We start from the raw sequence: 27,671 nt of genomic DNA, 5'->3' as shown, positions 1-27,671 counted from the left end.
GGGTGCACTGTAGACTCTTCCAGCTTTGCCGCGGCAACGTTTGTGGGCTGGTCCCCTGATGTACATCCTGTCACCTTTCTGGGAGGTGCGCAAGTGTGTGGCCAAAGGAACAAGTCCCTGTTTTCTAGAAGGCCCAGAGAACAGATGGCGAGCACCTCTCCTCTTTCCCTTTGTGTTGGTCATTTTGGCAAATTACTGGAAGATGGTGGTTCCAGCCAAAAGGTCGAATAAAAATTTTAAAAACATCACTTTCACCTTAAGGGGAATACTAGGAAATATATTGCTTTGAAAACTAACAAATAGAGGGACACCTGGGTGACTCAGTTGGTTAAGCGTCCAGCTTCGGCTCAGGTCATGATATGGCAGCTTGTGGGTTCGAGCCCCACAGGGGCTCTGTGCTGACAGCTCAGAGCCTGGAGCCTGCTTCAGATTCTGTGTCTCGCTCTCTCTCAAAAATAAACATTAAAAAATCTAAAATCAAATGGAAAGAATATTTTTTTAAAGGTGAGGATGAAAAACACCAGATGAACATATGGGAAGATGGGAGAGAAGATGACAGGGAAACAAACCATAAGAGAATTAAAAAAAATTTTTTTAATGTTTATTTTTCAGAGGGAGAGTGCACGTGCATGCAAGAGGGGGAGAGGCAGAGAGGGAGGGAAATACAGAATTCAAAGCAGAATCCAGGCTCCAAGCTGTCAGCACAGAGCCCCATGCAGGGCTCGAATCCACAAACTGAGATCATGACCTTAGCAGAGGTCAGACGCTTAACTGACTGAGCCACCCAGGTGCCCGGAGACTCTTAACTATAAAGAACTGACAGTTGCTGGAGGGAGGTGGATGGGGATGGGCTAGATGGGTGATGGGTATAAGGAGGGCACCTGTTGTGATGAGCACTGGGTGTTGTATATAAGTGATGAATTTCTGAATTCTACTCCTGAAACCAATATTGCACTGTATGTTAACCAAAATTTAAATAACAATTTAAAAAAGTGAGAATGAAGAGAGGAGCAGAAGCTTTATATTATAACCACACAATATTTTCAGATGATACCATTAAAATTTTTGTAAGGGGCGCCTGGGTGGCTCAGTAGGTTAAGCGTCCGGCTTCAGCTCAGGTCATGATCTCACAGTTTGTGGGTTTGAGCCCCGCGTCGGTCTCTGTGCTGACAGCTAGCTCAGAGCCTGGAGCCTGCTTCCAGTTCTGTGTCTCCCTCTCTCTCTGACCCTCCCCTGCTCGCGTTGTCTCCGTCTCTCAAAAATAAATAAAAAACATAAAAAAAATTAAAAAGAAAAATAAAATGTTTGTAATAATTGGGAAATATTCACTTTTTAATCTTAAGTGTATAAAGGGGTGCAAACTTATATAATGGATATGACACACATTATGTATATGTTTGTATGCATATATATATAAAAATACAGAGAAAATTCAGAGATGATTTTTATTTTCTTTATACATTTTTCCCTCAATTCTTTAATAATGAGCATAGAATCAGGAAATATACTTTTATTTCTTTTGAAAGCAAGCACTGCATCTTAGCATAGATAGCATGCCACTAAATAAATCAAAAACTTCTGAATTTAATAGGTATTAACAAATCTAAGAGAAATAAAGAACTTAAGGAATAAAAGCAAGTTGATTACTTTTGCTTCATAGTAGCCGTTACTAACAATTTCAGAATCAGAGAGTCTCATAGAATGTTAGTACTGAAGTGGTCCTTGAAGTCTGTGTAATTTAAAATCTGCATCTTGCAAAATAGGAAAATGAGATCCAAGAAGGTAAATAACCAACCCATCCAAGGTCACTAAGTTAGTTACTGGCAGAAGGGACCCCAGTATCCTGAATTCCAGGCCAGCATTTTTACTGCTGTATCAGAATACTCCATTTTTCTCTAATGCACCACATGAAAATTACTTCTACACTGACATCAGCCTAATTAATATCACTGTCTCAGGGATGCTCCTTAAAGGAACACAGGCAATATAAAACTAATGTGATAAAAGCTTATACATTCCCAAGGTGCCAATTCACAATAAACCTATTAAGATCTCTAAACTCAGAACAAAGTTAGGAAATGAGTGAAAATAATCTAATTTACACATTACTATGAAGACCAAATCAAATTTTCCAACTTAATGTAAAACTTTGCTCATCCTCCGCCTCCCTCGTTTGAACTTACACGCTAAAGAAATGCTCCAGTGCTATATTTTAATAAATTCTTTTTTGTTACCTAAGAAGTAGTTATTCGTTAAGAAGAAACAAACTTATGCCAAATCTTCAAACAATGTTAAAAATATATAGAAATGTTGATTCATGTAAGTTCTCAAATTTAAATGTGCCTCAGGTACCAACTTACATACTAGAAGATAAATGTGGCCATTATTTTTAGCATTCAGAAAGACTAGTTAAAATTCATGGTCTTAAAAAGGTAAACTTTAATATCAATGTACTGCTCACACTCAGGAAATACACTACATATTTTCAGCCAAATCTATAAATATCCCTAAATAAATCTTTGGCTGTTAGATTAAGTATTAAAGAAATGTTGAGACTACTTAATCTGTGCACTGCCTTTCTGCCTACTCTATGACCACCATGATCTGAGTAACTCTACTACAGCTAACTTCAAAACAGGGAAGTTTTGGGGTGCCTGGGTGGCTCAGTTGGTTGAGCATCGACTTTGGCTCAGGTCATGATCTCACCGCTCATGGGTTCAAGCCCCACATCGGGCTCTGTGCTGACAGCTCAGAGCCTGGAGCCTGCTTCGGATTCTGTGTCTCCCTCTTTCTCTGCCCCTGCCATGCTCATGCTCCGTCTCTGTTTCTCAATAATAAATAAATGTTAAAAATTTTTTAAACAAAACAGGGATTTTTAAGTCCCATGTCCTAGAATTTACACTGGAGTCTACAGAGTACCCCATCTCAAAAAGATCTATTTTTACTGACCAAAAATTATCCAGATTGACTCCAGAGACTATTTCTAACACAAAATACAATGATGAATCACAGAGAAGGCTGAGAGTAGGTCTTAAGTTCAACAGCTCTAGTGAGACTAAAAAGGACCCCTGTATCCAAGTTACAAAAATAGACTCCAAGAAGGGAAAATTAAAAGCAAAAGACCTCAGGTTCCCAGCTTTGTATATATTTTATTTCTGGTTAATCTGGGCTATAAAGGATGTACTTGTTAAAATTAATCTAGTTCATATCCCTAATCCTACCCTGCTTAAAACTCAATGTATCAGTGCCCTCTGCACTCTGACATCCCATTCTCTCCTTGTTTGCCTGTTGTCCATTCCACCTTTCAGGACACAGATACATCCAACACTACACTGTGCTCCTTCATTATTCTTCTACAAGATATGGAAAAATAATTCCAAGCACCAGTCACTTTCCTCCATACTGATATAAGATCCCCAATAATTGCAACACTAGGAATCTCTACTTTTGGTCCAATTAATTTCCAAAAGCAGTGATTCAGATTTATGTGAGATCAGAATTTGCTAGAAAATCTTTTTAAATTACTTATGAGTGACAAACTACCGTGGACTGCATCCTGTTCCCTTGTTCCTTTCTGAGCATCCCTGTTTTAGAAACCTCAGTTATTGATGAATGTGTGTGGAATACGTCAGGCAGCCAGGGCAGAACAAAGATTTAAAACAGTCCTAAAAGGACTAAGTAACCAGGTGTCCACACTTTCCAGGCTACCAAAAATCCCATATGGACCAATTTAGAGTTCCTTATATTAGGTAAGAAGGAAACATTGTTTGGAATAAAGTTAGTCTAGGACAACAGTGAAAAACAAAGCATTCTGTATCAACTATTAGAAAGAAAGACACATATTAAAGATACAAGCATCCACTGAGTCCCCAAATTATAAAATCCTCTACTGATTTAATTAAAAAAAAAAAAAACTCTCTTTTACCCTACTTGTAATTTACTCCATGCTTCCTCACACTCCAGCATCACAGTCTTAAGGAACTATTATTTTTTTTTAATTTTTTGTTTATTTACTTTTGAGAGAGAGAGAGAGAGAGAGACAGAGTGAGAGTGGACGAGGGGCATAGAGAGAGGAGACACAGAATCTGAAACAGGCTCTAGGCTCTGAGCTGTCAGCACAGAGCCTGACATGGGGCTGGAACCCATAGATTGTGAGATCATGACCTGAGCTAAAGTTGGACACCTAGCCAACTGAGCCAACCAGGTGACCCTTAAGGAACTATTTAAAACAAACAACTTGAAGCTTCTAGTGAAACTGCATTCATAGAGGCAGTAAGAAACTATAAAGCCCAGGGAAAATGCTCAGACTCCTTCTAACCCCCACAAAAATAGTTGCCTTTTCTCTACTGAAATGTTACTTGAAAATCTACCTCTTAAGTTGGGTTAACAGAAGTTGTCTTTTGGGGGGCGCACCTGGGTAGCTTAGTCAGTTAAGTGTCTAACTCTAGCTTTTGGTTCAAGTCACGATTTCACAGTTTGAGATCAAGCCTCATATTGGTCTCTGTACCGACAGCGTGGAGCCTGCTTGGTATTCTCTCTCCCTCTCCCACTCTCTATCATTCACTCTCTCTCACTCTGCCCTCCCCCATACACGTGTGCACCATCTCTCTCTCTCTCTCTCTCTCTCTCTCTCTCTCTCTCTCAAAATAATACTAAAAAAGTTTTTGCCTTTTGTTCAAGTTTAAATAACAGGTGCTAATATTCATTTTTATTACTTAAAATCTGAACAAGAATGGTACAAAAAATAATGAAAGGTATATATTGTGAAGAGTCATTCCTACACTGCTTCTCATCTATCCATTTCCTACTGCATTTATAAGTTTATCATTCCAGAGTTTCCATATGCAAAGTGATGCATATTTAAAGATACTGTTATTTTCCCAGGCCATCTTTGGTGGGGAGTCCTTGGGGCTGAGCTGAGAGGGACTGGTGGGTCCAGGGCCAGAGGACCCTAGCTCTCTCAAAATGGCCACTATTCTCAGAGGGCACAAAGTTGTATATTTGACCTTAAAACATGAATCACATTCCTGAACACATTCCACTCTGGCTGGGCCCCTGACATCCCCTCCTGGCCTGTGTGAAGGAGAAGGCTCAGCTCCTTCACAAGAAGAGAAAGCCGATCTACCATCTCCTAAGAGCTGGCAGGATGCAACAAGCTGTACTTTAACTGCTAAGTAGAGGCGCACCTAATGAAAATTAAAGCCCAGACAATGCGCCTCCCTTTCTGGTCTTTAATGTTGGTGTGTATGTGTTTGTTTAATTAATAGATTTTTGTTTCTAGAACAGGTTTACAGAAAATTAAGCAGAGAGGGTACTACAAAGAGTTCCCATATAGCTGGCTCTTTCCCCTGCTCACCGTTTCCTCATTAACATCTTACTTTAATGTGGTACATTTGTTATAACTGATGGGCCAACAGTGACACATTATCATTAACTAAAGTCCACAGTTTACATTAGAGTTCACACTGTGTTCCACATTCTTTGGGTTTTGACAAATGTATAATGACACAATCACCTTTACAGTAACATACAGAATAGTTTCACTGCCCTAAAAATCCCATGTCCAACTATTCCTCCCTTCCTACCTCCCTCCAAATCCCTGGCAACCACTCACTGTTATGCCTTTCCCAGAATGTCATACAGCTGGAATCATGTATGCAGTTTTCTTAAGAGTGGCCTCTTTCATTAAGCATTATGCATTTAAGGTTTAGCTATGTCTTCTTAAAATTTTTAAAAATGTTTTTATTTTATTTTTTAAAGAGAGACAGAGAGTGAATGGGAGAGGAAGATAGAAAGGAAGACACAGAATCCAAAGCAAGCTCCAGGCTCTGAGCTGTCAACAAAGAGCCTGACATGGGACTTGGACTCACGAGCCATGAGATCATGACCTGTGCCAAAGTCAGACACTTAACCGGCTGAGCCACCCAGGCACCCCAGGTTTAGCCATGTCTTTTTGTAGTTTGAGAACTTTTTTCTTTTTCTTACTGAAGAACACTCAATTGTACAGATTGTTTATTCTTTCACCTTTTGAAGAACATCTTAGTTGCTTCTGATTTTTTGAAATTATGAATAAAGAGGATATAAACATTCATGTGCAGGTTTTTTGTGACAAGAGGTTTTCTATTCATTTGGGTAAATATACACAGGAGTATGACTGCTGGATCATGCAGTAAGACTAGGCTTCATTTTGTGAGAAACAGCCCAACTGTCTTTCAAAGTGACTGCCATTTTGCACTCCCACCAGCAATGAATGAAGACTTCATATTGTTACATATGCTCACTAACATTCGGTATTGTCAGTGTGTTGGATTTTGCCATTCTGAGAGTTTAGGAGTGTCTTATTGTTTTAATTTGCAATTCTTTAGTGACATATGATGTTGAATATCTTTTCATATGCTTTTTGTCACCTAGATATCTACTTTGGTGGGGTGTCTGTTCAGTTCGTTTGCCCAATTTTTAATTGCATTGACTTTCTTGAGTTTTAAGAGTTTTTGGTTCATAGCAGCACTTTCAACAATAGCCAAGTCCTGGAAAGAGCCTAAATGTCCATCAAACTGGTGAGTGGAGCAAGATGTGGTTTATATATACAATGGAATACTACATGGCAATGAGAAAGAATGAAATTTGGTCATTTGTGGCAATGTGGATGTACCTCACTCATGCTAAATGAGATAAGTCAGGCAGAGAAGGACAGATACCATATGTTTTCACTCATAGGTCTAATAGGAGAAACTTAACAGAGGACCATGGGGAGGGCAAAGGGAAAAAGAGGGAGAGGGAGGGAGCAAATCATGAGACTCTTGAATACTGAAAACAAATTGAGGGCTGAAGTGGGGGTGAAAAGGGAAGGGAAGTGATGGACATGGAGGAGGGCACTTGTGGGGAGGAGCACAGAATGTTATATGGAAAGCAATTTGACAATAAACTATAAAATAAGATAAAATAAGACATCGAAAAAAAAGAGTTCTTTGTATGTTTTGGATACAAGCCATTTGTCAGATGTGTCCTGTTTGTGGCTTATCTTCTCATTCTCTTAATGTCCTGCATAGGACAAAACTTTTTAACTTTCATGGGTCATGCTTTGGGTGTTGTATCTTTTGGTGTTTGTATTACCAAACCCAAGGTCATCCAGGTTTTCTTCTGTTATCTCTTAAAAGTTTTGTACCTTATATTTAGGTCTGTAATCCATTTTGAGTTAACTTTCTAAATTCAAGGTATAAAAATCTGTGTCCAGACTTTTTTTTTTACATGTGAATGTCTAGCTGTTCTAATACCATCTGTTGAAAAATTATTTTCTATACTGAGTTGTTTTTGCTCCTTTGTCAAAGATCAGTTGACTGTACTTATATGGGTATGTTTCTGAGCTATTTTGTTCTACTGATCCATTTGTCTATTGTTTTGCCAATACTGCACTGTCTTAATTTTTATAGGTTAACTTTACGTCTTGAAGTTGGGTAGTATCAGTCCTTTGATTTCCTTCTCCTCAGTACTGTGTTGCCTATTCCATCTTTTGCCTGTCCATATTTGGATCACTATGTCAGTATCTACAAATTAATTTGCTGGGATTTTGATTGAGATTGTGATGAATCTATAGATCAAGTTGGGAAGAACTGACATCTTGACAAAGAGTCTTCCCACTCATGAACATGAAATGTACCTCCATTTACTTATCTCTTCTTTGGTTTCTTTTATCAGAGTTTTATATAATTTTTCTCATACAGATCTTATATATGTTTTCGCAGATTTATTCTTAAGTGCCTCATTTGGGGGGGAGGGTGCCAATATAAATGATATTTTTTTTATTTCAAATTTAAACTGTTCCTTGCTGGTATACAGGAAAGTAATTGACTTCTATATATTAACTTTGGATCCTATAACTTCCATAATCATTTATGAATTCTAGGAATTCGTCAATTCTTTGGGATTGTCTACATAGATAATCAGAACATCTGTGAATAGAGACAGTTGTACTCCTTCTTTCCCGATCTGTGTGCCTTCTATTTTCTTGTCTTATTGCATTAACTAGGTTCCCCAAAACAATGCTGAATAGGAATGGTTAGAGAGAACATTCTTGTCTTGTTTCTGATCTTAGGGAGGAAGCATCTAGCTTCTCATCAAGTATGCCGCTAGTGGTAGAGTTTCTGTAGATGTTTTTTATCAAGCTGAGGAAGCTCCCCTTTATACCAACTTTGAGATGAGATAAGGAATAAGTATTGGATTTTATCAAATGCTTTTTCTGTATCCAAAACAGAATCATATGATTTTTTGTCTTTAGCCTGTTGATGTGATGGATTACATTAACTAACTGTTGAATGCTGCACCAGCCTTGCATACCTGGAATAAATCCACTTGGCTGTGGTATATAATTCTTTTTTATATCATTGGATTCAATTTGCTAGTATCTTGTTGAGGTGTTTTCTATATTCATAATTACATTTTGGTCTGTAATGTCTTTTTTTTTTTAATGTTTTATTTATTTTGATACAGAGACAGACAGAGCATGAGAGGAGGAGGGTCAGAGAGAGAAGGAGACACAGAATCTGAAGCAGGCCCCAGGCTCTGAGCTAGCCGTCAGCACAGAGCCTGACACGGGGCTTGAACCAACCACGAACATGAGATGTGACCTGAGCCGAAGTCGGAGGCTTAACCAACTGAGCCACCCAGGCGCCCCTGTAATGTCTTTTTTAAGTGTAAACAGGCTGAGTAATCTCAGAGCTATCCGCCAGTTACATGTAAATGGTAATCCACTTAATCAGATTATTGTTCTTCTGAACCCTAAACAACTGCAATGAGGCAAAGACATTATTGGTCTGAGGGAAAAAAAAACACTTAGGCAGGCATGAGCCAGTTTTAGCAGCTCAAAAGCATGAAAAGCTGTAGTTTATATTACTTTCCTTAGCTCTGAGGTTATGAATCAGAAGAGAGAAAAGGAAAGAATCAGTCGGGGAAAATGAGGGATAAAAATGTCTGAGTGTCTGAAAGAAACTATTTTTTTAAATGCTTATTTATTTATTTTGAGAGAGCAAGAGAAAGAGGCAGAGAAAAGGAGAGAGAGAGAATCTCAAGCAGGCTCCATTGCTCAGCACCAAGTCTGACACAGGGCTCAATCCACGACTGCAACACCATGACCTGGGCCTAAATCAAGAGTAGAATGCTTAACGGACTGAGCCACCCAGGCGCCCCAAAAATTACTTTTTTAAATCGATTTTGTGAGATACAACAGCCTTGTTTGGCTTTTAACTTAAAAGTAACGAGGGTCTAAGGTCCATGTTTCACACTTATACACTGTCTTCTGAATCAGGGATGGTAAGGCTCTATCGCACAAACACTTTTCTCTACCCAGATCTATTCTCTCGCCTTACTTAGTATTTGCTACTTTCAAACAACCTGAGAATATTTGTAACCACAGAAAACCATCTGCACAATTTTTCCCAACTCTAAATACTAATTATACCATTATTTACTTAATAAATTTCATAACGTTGACATTTTATTAAAATTAATTTTTTTAAAAAGAAAATTTTAGGGGTGCCTAGGTGACTCAGGCAGTTGAGCATCTGACTTCCGCTTGGGTCACGATCTCACAATTCAAGGGTTTGAGCCCTGTGCTGGGCTTTGCACTGACAGGGGGCAGACTGCTTCAGATTCTCTGCCTCCCTATCTCTGTCCCTCTTTCCCTCCCCCTACGTCTCTCTCTGAAAAATAAACAAACATAAAAAATTTTATATATCATTAACAGATACTAGTATCTCTTACCAAGCAGAGTTATTATACATTAATATATATTAAACATACAACTCTTAAAATTAAAAACATCTATCCCTCTACCACCTAAAGTCATCTACTGTGCAACCAGTGATAAACATGCCCAATACTTTGAGAAATAGTCATCAAATCCAACCTTCTCCCTCATTTTATCAGTAATGAAACTGAGGCAGAAACTAAAGTGAACTATTCAAGGTCACAGAGCTAATCAGAAGCTGAGCAGGAGCCAACCCTCTCTCGCTTTCCTCCACAAATAAAAACGAATTCTTCACACACCTACACTACTGTTCTCTCCATTATAACAAGTTTAAAAAAAAAACGGTGGGGGGGGGAGAGAATATCTTATTTTTAACTTTTACAATCAGTGGGCTCCAAATTGCCTTTGTTTCCTTTTGGCAGGCTTTCTAATTGGCTCAAAATTGAACTCCTGCTGGAATAAAGCTGACCTAGCTAGGGAACAGGGGCAGGAACACCAAGGGACAGTAGCCAGCTGTCCTATGCCTGGAAGGGAAGAGGGGCTTTACCTGAGGGCTCAGGATATTTGAAAGAAGAATTAAAAAGTCACTAGACACTCCCCCTCCCCACTTGAGGGACAGCTTGGCTGCCTAGAACCTGTGATGTGCTCTGCTACTGGCTTCAAAGAGCTGATGACATTTGGAGAGTAGTCAGAATGGTACTGAGTTTTCCCCCCCAAAAAAAGCAATTTTAGTGGGTTTTTTAGAGCTTAATGCTGACCAAAAACAAAGAACTTATTTACATTGCAAGTGTCAAGAAAAAATCTTCAGAGAAAGTGAGTAGAAACAAAGGTAAGAAAAATTGTCCAGTCTGAAATGTGCTAAACTTTAAAAAAGGAAGTTTCAAAAACTTTATAAAAAGAGAAAAAGTATATTGATAGCCACAGTCTCTGAAGAAACTCCACTGGAAAACAGAAGAGTTGGCAATATCTGGGGGAAAAAAAAAAGTGGTTTCTGGCAGCCACCAATTAAAAATGGAAAAAAGGAGATAACAAGGTAGAAATACATAGAAGTAAGACAAAAACCTGCCCATAAATGCCCTCTTTTTTTTCCATTCCTCTCTGTCCACTCAGATCCTTCTAGGTCCCGCTCACTCCTCCTCCACAAAGTCGTCTTCTCCTATCCTCACTCATACTGACTACTCCTCTTCCAAACTCTATGCCCTTGGTAATTATTGGTGGACCGCTTTGCCTCCTCCTGATTCAACTCTAGACTCTGACACTGCAGTGCTCATGTCACACATACCTTGGTGTCCCCAGAGTACCTACAAACAGTGCCTCCTACAGAGTAAAAAATAAATAAATACATGCTGATTGAGTCAAAGAAGCCAACTAGAAATCACTGTTCTTAGAAAAAGGGGAGACTAGGGCTGGCATAAAAAAATACAGAATTTGAGCATGCAATGTAAACTGTACTAACACCCAAATCAATTCAAATCAATTAAATAACAAGTAGAATCAACAGGCACAGTCACCCCAAATTGCAAAGTTAGCACAGTACCTGCAAAAGACTTTCTATGGCATGAAAACCTCGAATTAAATTCAGAGCTCCACATAAAAGACTGAGGATAAATGCCACAATCACTGACAAAGTTGCTGGTTCCAGTCGCTGGTGAGCTGGAAAATAAAAGAAACGGTCAGAAATGATCACCACTAACTATGCAGCACCTAAACTTACGTAAAATGAACTTACTTGCTAAATTTAAATGCATCAAATATGGATTAATCTTCATAAAGTTATTTGTTAATATATTAATTATTTTTAATGCAAAATACCTGGCAACATGACAGCTTCATTGCCCTGAACTCAAGTTCAATTAAGTTCTTTTTCTCTAAATTTTTAACAAAGACATCTAACTTGCACTTGGGGTATACCATGCTAAGGAGGGCTCATAGCTGGAAGTAAATCATGCAAAAAAAAAAAAAAAAAACCTTACTGCCTAAATAGGCCTACACCTGGAAGTAGCTGCAAATATTTGCAAAGGTGACTTTGCTTGAAAAATCATTGCATACTTCCTATTTTACTGAAAATGCTTAGATAACATTTTTAAGGATGAACATAGCTTGCTTTTTTTAAAGCCAAGCTCTCCCTTATTTGGGCTCCAGGTCTAAAAATACCATGGGATGTATGTGAAAGCTCCTATATAATCACCAATCTGAACTTCACAATAGAATAGAGTCTTACGGCTATGAAGTTCATGATCTCTGAAGAGCAACTGAAGACCTGACATATGTTAAAGCACTAGCTAAAAAGGAAAGTGACCAGTTTATCTTTACAAATGCTTTCCCTTATCTGTCAGGGCTTCAGCAGGGTAAGACATTTAGTTATACCACAGTTTCCCTTTATCCTCATCATAGGCTTAACAAAATTAACAACAGAGCCTAAATGAAAATACAAAACTAAATGCACAATCATCTAGGCCTCAAAAAGGAGAAAGGACAGCAGAACTACAGTTAGATCATTTTATTTAAGTTACTGAAGTATAAAAGCCCTAACAATGAAGTTAATGAGTAGAACATTAATATAAGGAAAGGCTTAAATCTTTGCAACTCACATTTGGCCATTATAGCAGAAAAGCTTCCCTAAACATTTCACTGAAACACAAAACTCCAAATATCACAAAAAGTATTTGTTTCTCAAGTTCAGCAGAAAATGCAAATATGGGATAACATTTTCTTAAGTTTCTTCTGTGCCCAATATGATTGTTTGGTCTCTCCATCAGTTTCCTTGAGATTTTAATATGAAAACAAAAAATTCAATGTCTTTGTAAAGTATTAAGACCAACTTTTATCTCGGTAGAGAAAAAAAGTCACAATTTAAAAATCCATGCAACCTGGGGCGCCTGGGTGACTCAGTCAGTCAAACATCCTATTTCAGCTCATGTCATGATCTCGCATTCCATAAGTTCGAGCCCCACATTGGGCTTTGTGCTGACAGTTCAGAGCCTGGAGCCTGCTTTGGATGCTGTCTTCATCTCTCTTTGCCGCTCTCTCTGTCCCTCCCCCACTCTCACTCTGTGTGTGTATCTCTCTCTCTCAAAAATACACATTAAAAAAACATTTTTTAAAAATCTTGCAACCGGTCTACCAATTAGTCATGTTTTGTAGTCCCTGTCCATCTCTCTCCCCACCTTCTCAGTAGTAAGAGAAAACTGGCCCTTAATAAAAAAAGAAATCCTTAATATGGGCCTTAAGCATAAAACTACCTGACAACTGAACAGATTACATAAATCACACTTCTAAAATACACAAGATTATCTTACCAAAAAAACCCAAGTAATATGCTGTATTATAACTTAAAAATCTCAGCTGTTTCTGATTAGGTACAGTATGGCCATTCTTGAGTGGAAAATATTACCATTTTAATATGTTGATCAATATATCTAGTTAAGAAATAATATGCCTAGATAAATATTAACTTTCTAATATTTGTCTCTTGGCCTTGGAACCTCTCTTTATATTATACAATTAAATTAGTACACAATTTATTATTTACTATTAAAATTATTTCAAAATGACCAGAAATATTTTTAAAACCATGAAAACAAATGGCAAGCCTCTTAACAAGGACAAGGCATATATTATGCTGAAGGACAGGCTGGAGCTATGCCAAATCACTGTGGGAAAGAAAGTCTCAAGTAGAGATTCACCCACTCCCACCCCGCCCCCCCCAGGACCTGTGGGAATGGTTACCAAGAAAAAAATTCCAACAACATACAACATGAGGGAGATAATCCTTAAGGACAATTTCTCATGTTAACAAGCTGAACAAGATATTTAATCACATTTTAATGTATTTATTATGTAATAAGTGCTATTTTCTATTTCAGTAAACTAAATTTTAGATTACTATGCACAAATGCTTATTGCACACTTAAACTTGGCCCTATGATAGGCACTACTAGGTACAGAGTGAATTTGGAACATTAACAAATGACAGGCAGTGTAGAAAAAAAAATATGAATCCAAAGAAATGTCACCTGGTCAAGTTTTTGTTTTGTTTTTGCTATTATCATCTTCTGCTACAATGTCTTTTCTTTAATTAGTCTCCTTCAGCCCAATATGGCATTTTCATGACAAAATTAAATTTTTTATGAAGCAATGATTAATGAAGAGTTTACAAAAGTTCCTAAGGAAGAGTAAATCTCTTGGAACGAAATGCTACTGCTTATAGAGAACTGATATATTTATTCAGCAAATACTCTTTGGCACGAGTCTATATAAGATGCTGTGCTTCAGAAAATACAAGAAATGGGGGCACCTGGGTGGCTCAGTTGGTTAAGCATCCAACTCTTGATTTGCCTCAGGTCATGATCTCAAGGTTTGTGAGATCGAGTCCTGTGTCAGGCTCTGCACTGACAGTGTGGAGCTGCTTGGGATTCTCTCTTCCCCTTCCCTGCACACATTTTCTCTCTCTCCCTCACTCTCAAAATAAATAAACTTACAAAAGGATATACAAAAAATGATTTACACAATTTGCCCTCAAGATACCTCAAGTCTTCTGAAGGGAAACACATAAGCCTATGAAAGTTATAAGCATTCTAAAATAAAAGAGTTAAGGAATTCTGAAGAGGAAAGATAACCAGGAGGGAAGGTGATGATACAGGAGTGGTAAGAAAACCAGGGAAGGTCTTTAAAGACGGTTAAAACTTAGGCAGGCACAAATGGGAAGAACTGCATTCCATGCAGAGAAAAGAATGTGAGCACAGAAGTGGAACTAAGACACAAACAATATGAGCATGAAGAACTACTGCCTCTGCCAATCCTGCCAACAGTGGCTGCTCTCAATGTGCCAGGCCCAAGGGCTTATGTGCATATCTCATTTCATTCTTCTAAGAACCCACTGAAGTAGGCATTACACTTACCCCTGTTCTTCTCAGACAGGAAACTAAGCTTTAGGGAGATTAAGTAATTTGCCCAAAGTAAGTAAATGAACTGGGATTTAGATCCAGGTAGCCTGACTATACAACTCATTCTCTTAACCACTGGCCATTGCTAGTGGTTTTGTTTGGCTTAAAACGATGTTTAAGAAGAAAAGGAACAAATAAGGACAGAAAGGGAGGTTGAAGCAAATTAAAAGACGGAAATACTAGGCTAAAAGTTATGAACAAGGTAGACAATGGGAAAACACTGAAGAACAAAATACTGATATGATTAAAGCTATGCTTAAAGAATATTAATCTATTAATAGATTGTAGAGATTAAAAGGAGGAAGACAATATTTTTTCCAATGCTTTCTCACTAAGTACATATTGTCCTGCTTATCTCTCAAAATGCAGTACTTCATAAGACAGGAATGACTAACTTCTTGGTGTCTGAATTTTCTCATCTGTAAATGGAGGTTAAATAATTTGCTATAAGTCAGACAGTAAGTGTCATCTTCCCAATTAGCACCTGGGTCTATCTGTAAGACTGCAAAGCCCATGCTCTTCCTACAATTTACCTTAGGAAGTTCTTTGCGGGCGCATTGTAAAAGACTGATTGAAATGAGGGCCTAAATTAGGATAGTGACAGCAGGAATGAAGAAGACAGAGGGGAGTGATATTATAAGGGTTAAAACTAGAGATGTAGCAATTAATTAAATATGGGAAACAAAAGGGAAAAAGTTAAAGAAAATGTCAAGGTTTTATGTGTGGATGACTAGAAAAATAAGGGTGCTACCAACAAACCCACTGGAAGAAACTTAGGTTTTATAAAGAAGACATTGCGGGGTGCCTGGGTGTCTCAGTCAGTATGTGCTCAACCTCAGCTCAGGTCATGAACTCGTGGTCCTTGAGTTTGAGCCCTGCGTCAGGCTCTGTGCTGACAGCTCAGAGCCTAGAGCCTGCTTTGGATTCAGTGTCTTCCTCTCTCTCTGCCCCTCCCCTGCTCATGCTCTGTGTCAAAAATAAACATACACTAAATTTTTTAAAATTTTTTAAAGAAGAAAAAGCTTTAAAAAATGGAGACATTTTAAAGATCTCAAACTTGTAGTGATAAGAGGCATGTTTCACAAGCAAGGGAAGAACGCAACACTAGTAAAGCTGGAGAAAGAGATGAGGTCTGCATCTGAAAGGAAGGGTTGGGATGAGATTACTAAATAAAGTAGGCCAAGGGAAAATCCTTGGTAAACACTACCTTTACCAAGAGGAAGGGGAGTCAGGCAAGACAGATGTAGAAGAACAGGAGGAGGAAACGGCTTAATGAAGCCCAGGAAGAGGAGGTCACCTGGAAGAAAGATACGAATAACAATATCTGTGGACAGACCAAAGACAGTCTGAACTCAAAAAGATAATATTATTAGAATCTGATTTATAAATCAGATTCATAGGAGATGAAAGCAAAATTCAGACTGCAAGAAGTTAAATAACTGTTGATGGTAAGAGAAGGAAGCAGTAAGTGAACGCTACTGCAGCTAGAGAAAAACAGGATGACAGCTTGACAGATATACTAGGACTGAGAAATAACTATTTTTCCTCTGTAATGGGGTGGAAGAGGGATATTTTAATACATTTATAAGCGGAATGAAAAAATTCAGTGAAGAAGACCTATGTCAAGAAAGGAAAAATGATAAAAGTGAATACCAGAACAGTCATGAAGATTCAAGAAGATAGTACCATGCTAACCTTCAAACCTCATCATCATACCACAGTGCCTATGCTTTGAACCAAGGACAAAGTTCAGGGCGTACAGTTATTCAGTGAAGCCCCAAATATCCAAAGAAACAGGTTTGGAAACATATGAGAGAAGTTTCAGGTCAGTTTCACCTAAATGAGCATAATTTCTTGCTAAATTATGACTGAATGAGACTAATTTTATGGTATTAAAAACACACTATTCTTTTCATCAATGAGACCATTTTTTATCATCATCATCTGTCAAAAGCCTGCATGTCCTACAAGACCCCAGGGCCTAAAAGTGGTGCTTCCTACTTCCCTCTGTTGATCTCCTCTGGAGCATGTATCACATTTTATCTCCTACTTTACTTATTGGTGTATGTGTTCAAATTCCACTGCTAATATTTACTCAAACCAAATGAAAACAAGTCAACAAAAGATGAATGTCTATAGTAGCTTTAGAACCCCAAACTGGAAACAAGCTAATGTCCATCAGCAGGAGAATGAATAAACAGATTGTGGCAGGTGCATACAATGACTACCACTCAGCAATAAAAAGGATCAAACTACAGAGACATACAGTATGACATTGTACTAAAAGAAGCTGAACACAGGAGTCATACTATATAATTTTGTTTATATAAGGTTCTAGAACAAACAAAACTAAAAATAACTGGAGTGTAAAAAATCAGAACAATGGGTTGTCTAGAGAGGGCAGGAGATTTGGAAGAGACAGGAAGGACCTTCATGGAGAGATGGAAATGTTCTATATTGTGATGGGGTATGTATAGATTTTTTCTTATATTCTGTATTTCTGATGCTTTGATATCTTGGGGCCTTGCTGACCCTAAAGAAGGGCTTCCAGGGCTATCTAATTCCTAGAGATAGCAAACAACTTACCTACATTCCTAGAGATAGCAAACAACTTACCTACAAGAGTGCTTTTCAAAAGCAAACCCCTTAGGGCGCCTGGGTGGCTTAGTCAGTTAAGCGGCTGGCTTCGGCTCAGGTCATGATCTCACGGTTCGTGGGTTCAAGGCCCGCGTCGGGCTCCGTGCTGACAGCTAGCTCAGAGCCTGGAGGCTGCTTCAGATTCTGTGTCTCCCTCTCTCTCTGACCCTCCCCTGCTTGCACTATCTCTGTCTCTCAAAAATAAATAAAAATCAATAATAAAAAAAAAGCAAACCCCTTAATGCAAAGCCCATATTTTATCTCCTCTATGGGGCTCTCACACTCAGGGCCACTATCTCCCTGTCAAATCATCCCCTTAGTATCAGACAACTAAGGACAGCCCTATGTCCAAGAGCTTGTTGTAAGTATTGAAGCTAGTCAATCCTAAACCTGCCTCTCCAGTTCCTTCCTGGGGAAAACACAAAAGAGGCTCTTGCTCACATTTTCCTCCTAACACTTCCTAACACTTCCCCATGTGGTCCCTAGTGGTGGACAACACACCCTTCTCTTGGGATTGGTATATAACAAACTACCTTTTTGGTGGCAAATGTCTTCTGATCTGTTGGCCTTTCATATCTGAATAATAATAAAGACTATACTTTAAAACAGGGTGTGGTTTATACAAATATATCTCTGCATCTAGAGCACATGGCAAAGATTTCTACATTTTAATATGTGCTAATTTCCCTTAAAAAAAGAACTGCAGAAATATATTCTCAAGTAGATGAGTGCCGAGTGGATAGAGACACAGATGACACAAGAATAGCAAAATGTTGATACAGTTGTTACAGCTGGGTGATGAGTACAAAGGAGTTAATTATACCAATGTTTACTTTGTATATGATTAAAATTTTTCCATAATAAAGTGGTTTAAAAGAAAACAAAAAAGGTAAAAGTAGGACATGGTATTTAACATATTGACCTGTGACAGAATACATGTAGACTTCAGAAAATAATAATATAGAAAAAAATTCACACTAGACTGTGGGAAGGGCAGTCAAAAGGTCAGAAAGAGAAACAAAAAGTCAAGAAATCAAAATGCAACAGAGAAAAAGACCTGAAAAGTAACGTCTGTCAAATACTATTAACCAGATTTCAAAATAAAGTAAATAATTTTATTTAGGAAAACGACAACAACAACAACAAACAAAATAGGAAAACATACTTAAAACTCAGGGACTACAGAAAATATTATGCAGGCTTGGTCTGGATTAAGAGAAAACTTTATCTTAATATTAAAATAAGTTCTGTGAATTACTTTAATAGAAAAACTTCTCTTTCTTAAAACAATACCAAATCCCAGATTCCCCCCATTTTTCAAGTGTCTGCTGTCTGGTGATCCAGGATACCATGACAGTCTTCAAGTTCGAGTGGGAACTTACAGAAGTGAAGCAATACATGGACATTTTGACAATCGTCTCTTGGTAGGTCAACTTGGATGGACCCCTACCCCAAATTAAAAATTGATCTTCTAGATCCTGAGTGTGTACATTAATGGACAGATATTCTGGCAGTAATGCTAACTGCCAGATCTATGGAATTAAAACTACAGAAAAAGAAAGGCCAATAGAAGTCTTGGAGCTTCCCTTATCCAAATATCATCAAAATATTATTCCCTAAGTTAACTGCAGAAATTCATGTCATCCTCAAAGGCTGCTTAAAATATGCATAGATGGTGATTCCTACTACACACCCATTTAACTCCAGCTAAAGGATCCAAAATGGGAGTGTCTTAGAGGATGACAACATATTACTGTAGGTTCCAAATGCACATGCTTTTTCAGACATAGTCTCCATATGGAACAATTAATTTCATAACATTTGGCACTAATTTGCTAACACTTTTTTCTCTATCATAATTAACAGAAAATCAGAATCAATTTTGCTTTTACCTGATAGAGACGGCAGTATATTTACTATATTGTCACTAGGTTATATCAATTCTGAGCCAGAGATTAGTCTATAGCAGGAGTTGGCAGACTACGACCCACAGGCCAAACTTAACCCACCACCTATTTGTGGAAATTAAGCTTTACTTCAACACAGCCTCACCTATTCTTTTACACAATGACTATGGTTGTTTTTGTACTATACTAGTAGAGTGGAGTAGTTGCAACAGAGACCATTTAGCCTGTAAAACCTAAAATATCTGCTACCTGGTCACTTACAGAAAAAAATCTGTTGACTCTTAGACAATAACCCAACATCTTAACACCTCATAGAACATTATATTGGTCCTTAGATACCTTGGAATGATACACATATTCCAGAGTGTGGAAAATAATAACAAAATTATAGGAGCCTGTGACCACCTCTGTCAAATTCCTAGTGGTTACAGGTCTGGAGTATACTGAAAGTAAACATCAAGTTGCACCTTGCAACCCATACCATTAAGAAAGTATACACTGCTGAGTATGCCTTCCTGCTTTTTTTTTCCAGAATAATCCTTTTATTATTTATCTATCTATCTATCCATCCATCCATCCTACTTTTCAAAAGCAACATTACTAGACTTGGGGGCACTGCTCCAACATGTTCACTCAATGGGCCAACAAGGTGGAGGAGTAGGGGGATCCGTACTTCCCATGTCTCTCAAACAAAGCAGGACTGAAGCCAAAGGAATTTGAACCCCAAGAGTCTGGGAGGAAAAGTGACTGAATCTACCAGGGAGATACCAAGAAAACCTGACGGGCCATAGGTGGGTGACTGTGAACCAAAGGAGATAAAACGGGCAGCACAGGCAGAGGAGAGATCCCTTTCTGCGGAGACACAAAGGGAAGAGAAAGAGTGTCTGGGAAAACATAGGACTATCTGGGCAAGAGAAAAACCTCGGACTGGGACGAGAGGGATCCCATCTCTAACTGCAGGGCTCTCTTCAGAGTGGGGCTGGCTGCCCTGTTTCTGCTCCTGGGGAGGAGGGAAGCCACTCTGGGGTTCAGTGGTAGGTCAGGGGGTGCAGTCTACAGTAGGAGAAACTGGTCCTCTCCCTGAAGTGCTGCGGCACAGTATAAAACCAGCCAGGACCACATACTAGGCGGCATAGAGAAGCGCTTCCCCAGTGATGGGGTGCCTGGTGCAAGAGTTTAAATCCCAGCCAAGCGCTGGGGCACGGGAGTTGGCAGACAAAGATTGCCCCGTTTGTACCCTCGGTACTGTGAACACTGCTCAAACAGAGTCCACCAGTCCACAGAGAAGACTGGAGGGTCACCATTCTTCTCCCTACCACCACAAAGACGGGGCCTCAGGGATCAGTCTGCAGGGCCCACAGTGGAGGTGGGGCCTGCCTGCAGCAAACCACTCCCCTCAAAGGCGGGTAACTGCATCTTTATTAGAGGCAAAGACACTAAGGAACCAGACAGCCCGGTCCTCCAGACCAGCGCTGCTGCATAGCCTGGAATAATTCTAGGACAACTCTCATTTAGATATCCTCTTCCTTCATTTTCTCCTTCTTATATCTTCCCTCCTGTAACCTGGTCACACTGGCTGTTGGTTGGTTGAAGCAGACATATTTAATCCATTCTTGTGATATATGTTCTACACCTCCTTCTCCCCTTTCTCTCTCTCTGGAATACTCAAGCCATAGAGTTTCTCTGTCTGGGTAACTTTATCTTCATTTCTTTTTCCCCAACTCCTTCGTTATTTTCATTTCTCTCTCTCTGGATTAAGCCATTTAGTCTCTCTGCTTACTCAATATTTTTTTCTTTTTCCCCCGCCCCTGTTATTTCTCTTTTTATGTGTTCTTCCATCAGCACCTCCTCTACCCTGTTCTTTACTTGTAACGTTTTGTGTTTCTGGTGTTTTGCTTTTGGAGTATTTGTTTTTGTTTGCTTATTTGTGTGTTGTTTCCTGTTTGTCTGTTTTTCCTTTCTAGGGCTACTTCAAGGAACAAATCAAAGCACACCTGGTGGAGGGTCCAAAACATCACTACTGGTAGGGAAATAAAATAACCAAAGTCACAACAACAGAGAGCAAGTAACACTCTCCAAAAAAAACAGCTACTGAAAGGCAAGGCCCTGGACGATGTATTACACCCCTTTAATATAGTAATGCTCGCAGGTGCAAAGCACATAACAAGTTTTTAAAACTTATGAGGAACAGAAAACTACCCATAATGATGAAATGGAAGAATTCTCAAAAGAAATTCCAGGAGGCAGTGACAGCTGAAGAATTGATCAAAACAGATATAAGCAACATAACTAAAAAAGAATTTAGAATAAAAGTCACAAAATTAATCGCTGGGCTTGAAAAAAGCATAAAAGACAGTAGAGAATCTACTGTTGCAGAGATCGAGGAACTAAAAGATAGTCATGATGAATTAACAAATGCTATAAATGAGGTGCAAAGTAAAACGGAGGTGGCCACAGCAAGGATTGAAGAGGCATAGGGGAGAATAGGTAAATTAGAAGAAAAAATTATGGAAAAAGAGGAAGCTGAGAAAATGAGACATGAAAAAAATCCAGGATCACGAGGGGAGAATTAGAGAACTGGGTGATTAAATCAAACAGAACAATATCTGCATCATAGAAATTCCAGAAGAAGAGAAAGAAAGGGGCTGAAGGTGTACTCAAAAAAATCACAGCTAAGAACTTCCCCAACCTAGGGAAGGAAACATATTGAAATCCAAGAGGCACAGAGAACTCCCTTCAAACATAACCGTAATTGATCTTCTGCCTGACATATCATAGGGAAACTGGCAAACTACAAGGGTAAAGAGAGAATTCTGAAAGCAGCTAGGGATAAATGGGCCTTAACAAAGGCAGACACGTAGGGTAGCAGCAGACCTATCTACAGAAACTTGGCAAGCCAGAAAGGAATGGCAGGAAATGTTCAATGTGATGGACAGGAAAAATATGCAGCCAAGAATCCTTTTATCCAGCAAACCCGTCATTCAAAATAGAAGGAGAGATAAAGGTTTTCCCAAACAAACAAAAACTGAAGGACTTCAACAACACTAAACCAGCCTTACAAGAGATCCTAAGGGAGATTCTGTGAGTGAAATATTGCAAGGACCACCAAGTACCAGAGCCATCACTACAAGCATGAAACCTACATATAGCACAACGACTCTAAATGCCTATCTTTCAATAACACTAATGTAAATGGACTAAATGTTCCAATCAAAAGACATACAGTTATCAAAATGAATTAAAAAAAAAAAAAGAAAACCAAGACCCATCTATTTGCTGTCTTTAAGAGACCTCAAGTTAGACCTGAGGACACCTTCAGATTGAGAGTGAGGGGATGGAGAACTATCTATCATGCTTCTGGAAGTCAAAAGAAAGCTGGAGTAACCATACTTATATCAGACAAACTAGATTTTAAAATGAAGGCTGTAACAAGAGATGAAGAAGGGCATTATATAATCATTACAGGGTCTGTCCATCAGGAAGAACAATTATAAATGCCTATGCACTGAATTCAGAAGCACCCAAATATATAAAACCATCACAAACATAAGCAATCTTATTGATGAGAATGTGGGAATTGCAGGGGACTTTAATACTCCACTTACAGCAATGGACAGATCATCTAATAGAAAATCAGTAAAGAAACAATGGCCCTGAACAATACACTGGACTAGATGGACCTGACAGAGATATTTAGAACTCTACATCCCACAATAGCAGAATATACTTTCTTCTCAAGTGCACGTGGAACATTCTTCAAGACAGATCACATACAGGGTGACAAAACAGCCCTCAATAAATATAAAAGAATTGAGTTCGTACCATGCACACTTTCATATCACAATGTTATGGAACTTAAAATCAACCACAGGAAAAAGTCTGGAAAACATCCAGAAGCATGGGGGTTAAAGAACATCCTATTAAAGAATGAATGGATCCAGCAAACAATTAGAGAAAAAATTTAAAAATATATGGAAACAAGTGAAAATGAAAAGTACAACAATCCAAACCCTTTGGGAGGCAGCAAAAGCAGTCCTAACAGGAAAATACATTACAATCCAGGTCTGTCTCAAGAAACAAGAAAAATCCCAAATACAAAATCTAATAGCACACCTAAAGTAACTAAAAGCAGAACAGCAAAGATAACCTAGACCCAGCAGAAAAGAAATAATAAAGATCAAAGCAGAAATAAATATAGAATCCAAGGAAAAAAAAACCAGTAGAACACATCAATGAAACCAAAAGTTGGTTTTTTGAAAAAATAAACAAAATTGATAAACCTCTAGCCAGGCTTCTCAAAAAGAAAAGAGAGAGGACCCAAATAGATAAAATCACAAATGAAAATGGATTTATTACAACCAGTCCCTCAGAAATACAAGCAATTATCTGGGTATACTATGAAAAATTGTATGCCAACATACTGGACAACCTGGAAGACATGGACAAATTCCTAAACACCCATACACTACCAAAACAGAAACAAGAAGAAATGGAAAATTTGAACAGACCCATAACTCATGAAGAAATTGAATCAGTTATAAAAATCTCTCAACAAATAAGAGTCCTGGACCAGAAGGCTTTTCTGGGGAATTCTACCAGACATTTAAAGCAGAGTTAATACCTATCCTTCTCAAGCTTTTCCAAAAAATAGAAATGCAAGGAAAACTTCTGGACTCATTCTATGAAGTCAGCATTACTTTGATTCCCAAACCAGACAGAGACCCAGCAAAAAAGTGAGAGCTACAGGCAAATATCCCTAATGAATATGGATGCAAAAATTCTCAACAAGATATTAGCAAATCAAATTCAACAGCATATAAAAAGAACTTTTCACCATGATCAAGTGGGATTCATTCCTGGGTTGCAGGGCTGGTTCAATATTTGCAAATCCATCAATGTGATCCATCACATTAACAAAAGGATAAGAACCATATGGTCCTGTCAATAGATGCAGAAAAAGCATCTGACAAAACATAGCATCCTTTCTTAATAAAAACCCTCAAGAAAGTTGAGATAGAAGGAACATACTTAAACATCACAAAAGTCATTTATGAAAAGCCCAATGGGCAATATCATCCTCAATGGGCAAAAACTGAGAGCTTTCCCCCTGAGATCAGGAACACGGCAGGGACGTCACTCTCACCACTGTTGTTTAATGTAGTGTTAGAAGTCCTAGCTTCAGCAATCAGACAACACGGAAATAAAAGGCATCAAAATTGGCAAAGAAGAAGTCAAACTTTCACGTTTTGCAGATGACATGACACACTACGTGGAAAACCCCCCAGCCTCCACTAAAAGTCTGCTAGAACTAATCCATGAATTCAGCAAAGTTGCAGGGTACAAAATCAATGTACAGAAATCAGCTGCATTTTTATACACCAATAATGAAGCAACAGAAAGAGAAATCCGGAAACTGATCCCACTAACAATTGCACCAAGAAACATAAAATACCTAGGAATAAACCTAACCAAAGAGGTAAAAGATCTGTATCCTGAAAACTATAGAAAGCTTATGAAGGAAACTGAAGATGACACAAAGAAATGGAAAAACATTCCATGCTCATGGATTGGAAGAATAAATATTGTAAAAAGGTCATTACTACTTAAAGTAATCAACACATTCAATGCAATCCCAATCAAAGTTGCACCAGCATTCTTCTCAAAGCTAGAACAAACAATCCTAAAATTTGTATGGAACCACAACAGACCCCAAATAGCCAAAGTAACATTGAAGAAGAAAACCAAAGCAGGAGGCATCACAATCCCAGGCTTTGGCCTGTAATACAAAGCTGTCATCATCAAGACAATATGGTACTGGCACAAAAATAGACACAAAGACCAATGGAAAAGAGAACCCAGAACTGGGCCCACATACGTATGCCCAACTAATCTCTGACAAAGCAGGGAAGAGTATCCAATGGAAAAAAGACAGCCTCTTTAACAAACTGTGCTGGGAGAACTGGACAGAAACATGCAGAAGAATGAAACTAGACCACTCTCTTACCCCACACACAAAAATAAACTCAAAATGGATGAAGGACCTGAATGTGAGACAGGAAACCATCAAAACCTGAAGGAGAAAGCAAGAAACAACCTCTGTGACCCAACCTCTTTCTCTTTCTGTTGCTTCATTTGCAGCAATTTCTTACTCAACACATCTCCAAAGGCAAGGGAATTAAAAGCAAAAATGAACTACTGGGACCTCATCAAAACCAAAAGCTTCTCCACGGCAAAGGAAACAATCAACAAAACTAAAAGGCAACTGATGGTATGAGAAAAGATAGTTGCAAATGACATATGGGATAAAGGGTTAGTAGCCAAAATTTATAAAGAACTCACCAAACTCCACACCTGAAAAGCAAATAATCCAGTGAAGAAATGGGCAGAAGACATGAATAGACACCTTTCCAAAGAAGACATCCAGATAGCCAACAGACACATGAACTGATGCTCAATGTCACTCATTATCAAGGAAATACAAATCAAAGCCACAATGAGATATCACCTCACACTGGTTAGAGTAGCTAAAATGAACAAATCACAAGACTAGAGATGCTGGCGAGGATGATGAGAAATGGGAACCCTCTTGCACTGTTGGTGGGAATGCAAACTGGTACAGCTACTCTGGAAAACAGTATGGAGGATCCTCAAAAAATTAAAAATAGAACTTCCCTATGACCCAGCAATAGCACTGCTGGGAATTTACTCAAGAGATACAGGAGTGCTCATGCATAGGGGCACATGTACCCCAATGTTCACAGCAGCACTTTCAGTAATAGCCAAATTATGGAAAGAGCCTAAATGTCCATCAACTCATGAATAGATCAAGAAGATGTGGTTTATATGTACCATGGAATACAACTTAGCAATGAGAAGGAATGAAATCTGGCCATTTGTCATAATGTGGATGGAACTAGAGAGTACTATGTTAAGTGAAATAAGTCAGGCAGAGAAAGAAAGATACCATATGTTTTCACTCATATGTGGATCTTGAGAAACTTAACAGAAGACCATGAGGAAGGGGGAGGGGATAAAAGTTACAGAGAGGGAGGGAGGCAAACCATAGGAGACTCTCAGATACAGAGAACACACTGAGGGTTGATGGGGGGCAAGGGAGGAGGGAATGCTGGCGAGGATGATGAGAAATGGGTGATGGGGACTGAGGAGGGCCCTTGTTGGGATGAGTACTGGGTGTTGTATGGAGACAATAAATTATATTTTTAAAAAATGGCTGAGGAGAGCCAAAGCAACAGAAAGATTGAGACTGCATTACAGGACACTGTGCCACTCAGTCCTTAGGCCTCATGTCATCTAATGGTGTACAAAATATCAAAAGATAGAGACAATGTTTTAGTTCTGTAGCTAATTTGGAAAGGATCATCAAAGAGGTTCCTAGGTTTTTAAGCAATGGCATGACCCTTAGGCAAAACAAAGCAAAACAAAACAAAACAAAACAAACTTTTCATTTTGAGAAGTAATTCCCAGCTTAAATCTTAGTGGCCCTACCATGAAATATCAGGTATATTCTATAAACCCTAAAGCAACTGTAAAAACAAATGAAACAAAGAGGTATAAGTCAATACAGAACAGAAAATGTATCAAAAAATAATATAAATGAAGAAAGAAAAAAGATAAAGATGACCAAAATCAGACAGGATAAAAAGAAAATAGCCAAGATGGTAGGTTTAAACACAACCACATCAATAATCACATTACTAAAATCATCATCATCATCATCACATTAAATGTAAGTGGTCTAAACACCTAAAAAAAAAAAAAAAGCAGATATTGTCAAATTGGATTTTTTTCCCAAGACATCCAACCAAATAATACCTGCAAGAAATCAGTGTAAATAGAAAGACACAGAGGTTAAAAGAAAAAGAATAGAAAAAGATGATTCCAACACTACTTAAATAAAGACGTTAGAACGGCCATATTAATTTAAAAAAATAGACTGCAGAACTAAGAATATTACTAGGTATAAAAGTCATTTCAAACTGACAAAGGAGTCTATGCACCAAAAGAACAATCCTAAATATTTAATAAGCCTTAAAATATATAAAATAAAAACTGACAGGCTTAAAAGGAGAAAGATATAAATGCACAAATCTAGTCAGACATTTCAAAACAAACATTTTCAGTAATTGAGAGAAGTAGAGAGAAAATCAGAAAGCATACAAAAGATCTGAACAGTATCAAACAACTTGATCTCTATGACACTTATAGAACACTCCACCTTACAATTATACACATTCTTTTCAACATATAACATAGAAAAATGGCCAAGACACAACGTAAACTGGTGCAGCCGCTCTGGAAAACAATATGGAGGTTCCTCAAAAAACTATCCATAGACTCCCTTATGACCCAGCAATAGCACTGCTAGGGATTTACCCAACGGATACAGAAGTGCTGATGCATAGGAGCACATGTACCCCA

General features: G+C 38.4%; 1 protein-coding gene across 4 annotated transcripts in view; it reads right to left on the bottom strand.

Annotated features, from left to right (window-relative positions):
* SEC22A (SEC22 homolog A, vesicle trafficking protein) overlaps nucleotides 1-27,671 on the bottom strand; it is an 88,002-nt gene that overhangs the window by 29,979 nt on the left and 30,352 nt on the right. For all 4 annotated transcript variants that reach the window (XM_029939454.1, XM_029939458.1, XM_029939455.1 and 1 more), the window contains exon 5: nucleotides 11,280-11,395. In XM_029939454.1, coding sequence (XP_029795314.1) covers nucleotides 11,280-11,395 — 116 coding nt within the window. The remainder of the gene's footprint in view (nucleotides 1-11,279; nucleotides 11,396-27,671) is intronic.

The sequence above is a fragment of the Suricata suricatta genome, chromosome 5, assembly GCF_006229205.1.
Source record: "Suricata suricatta isolate VVHF042 chromosome 5, meerkat_22Aug2017_6uvM2_HiC, whole genome shotgun sequence".
Lineage (NCBI taxonomy): Eukaryota > Metazoa > Chordata > Mammalia > Carnivora > Herpestidae > Suricata > Suricata suricatta.
This window is presented reverse-complemented; position numbering and strand designations above follow the sequence as displayed.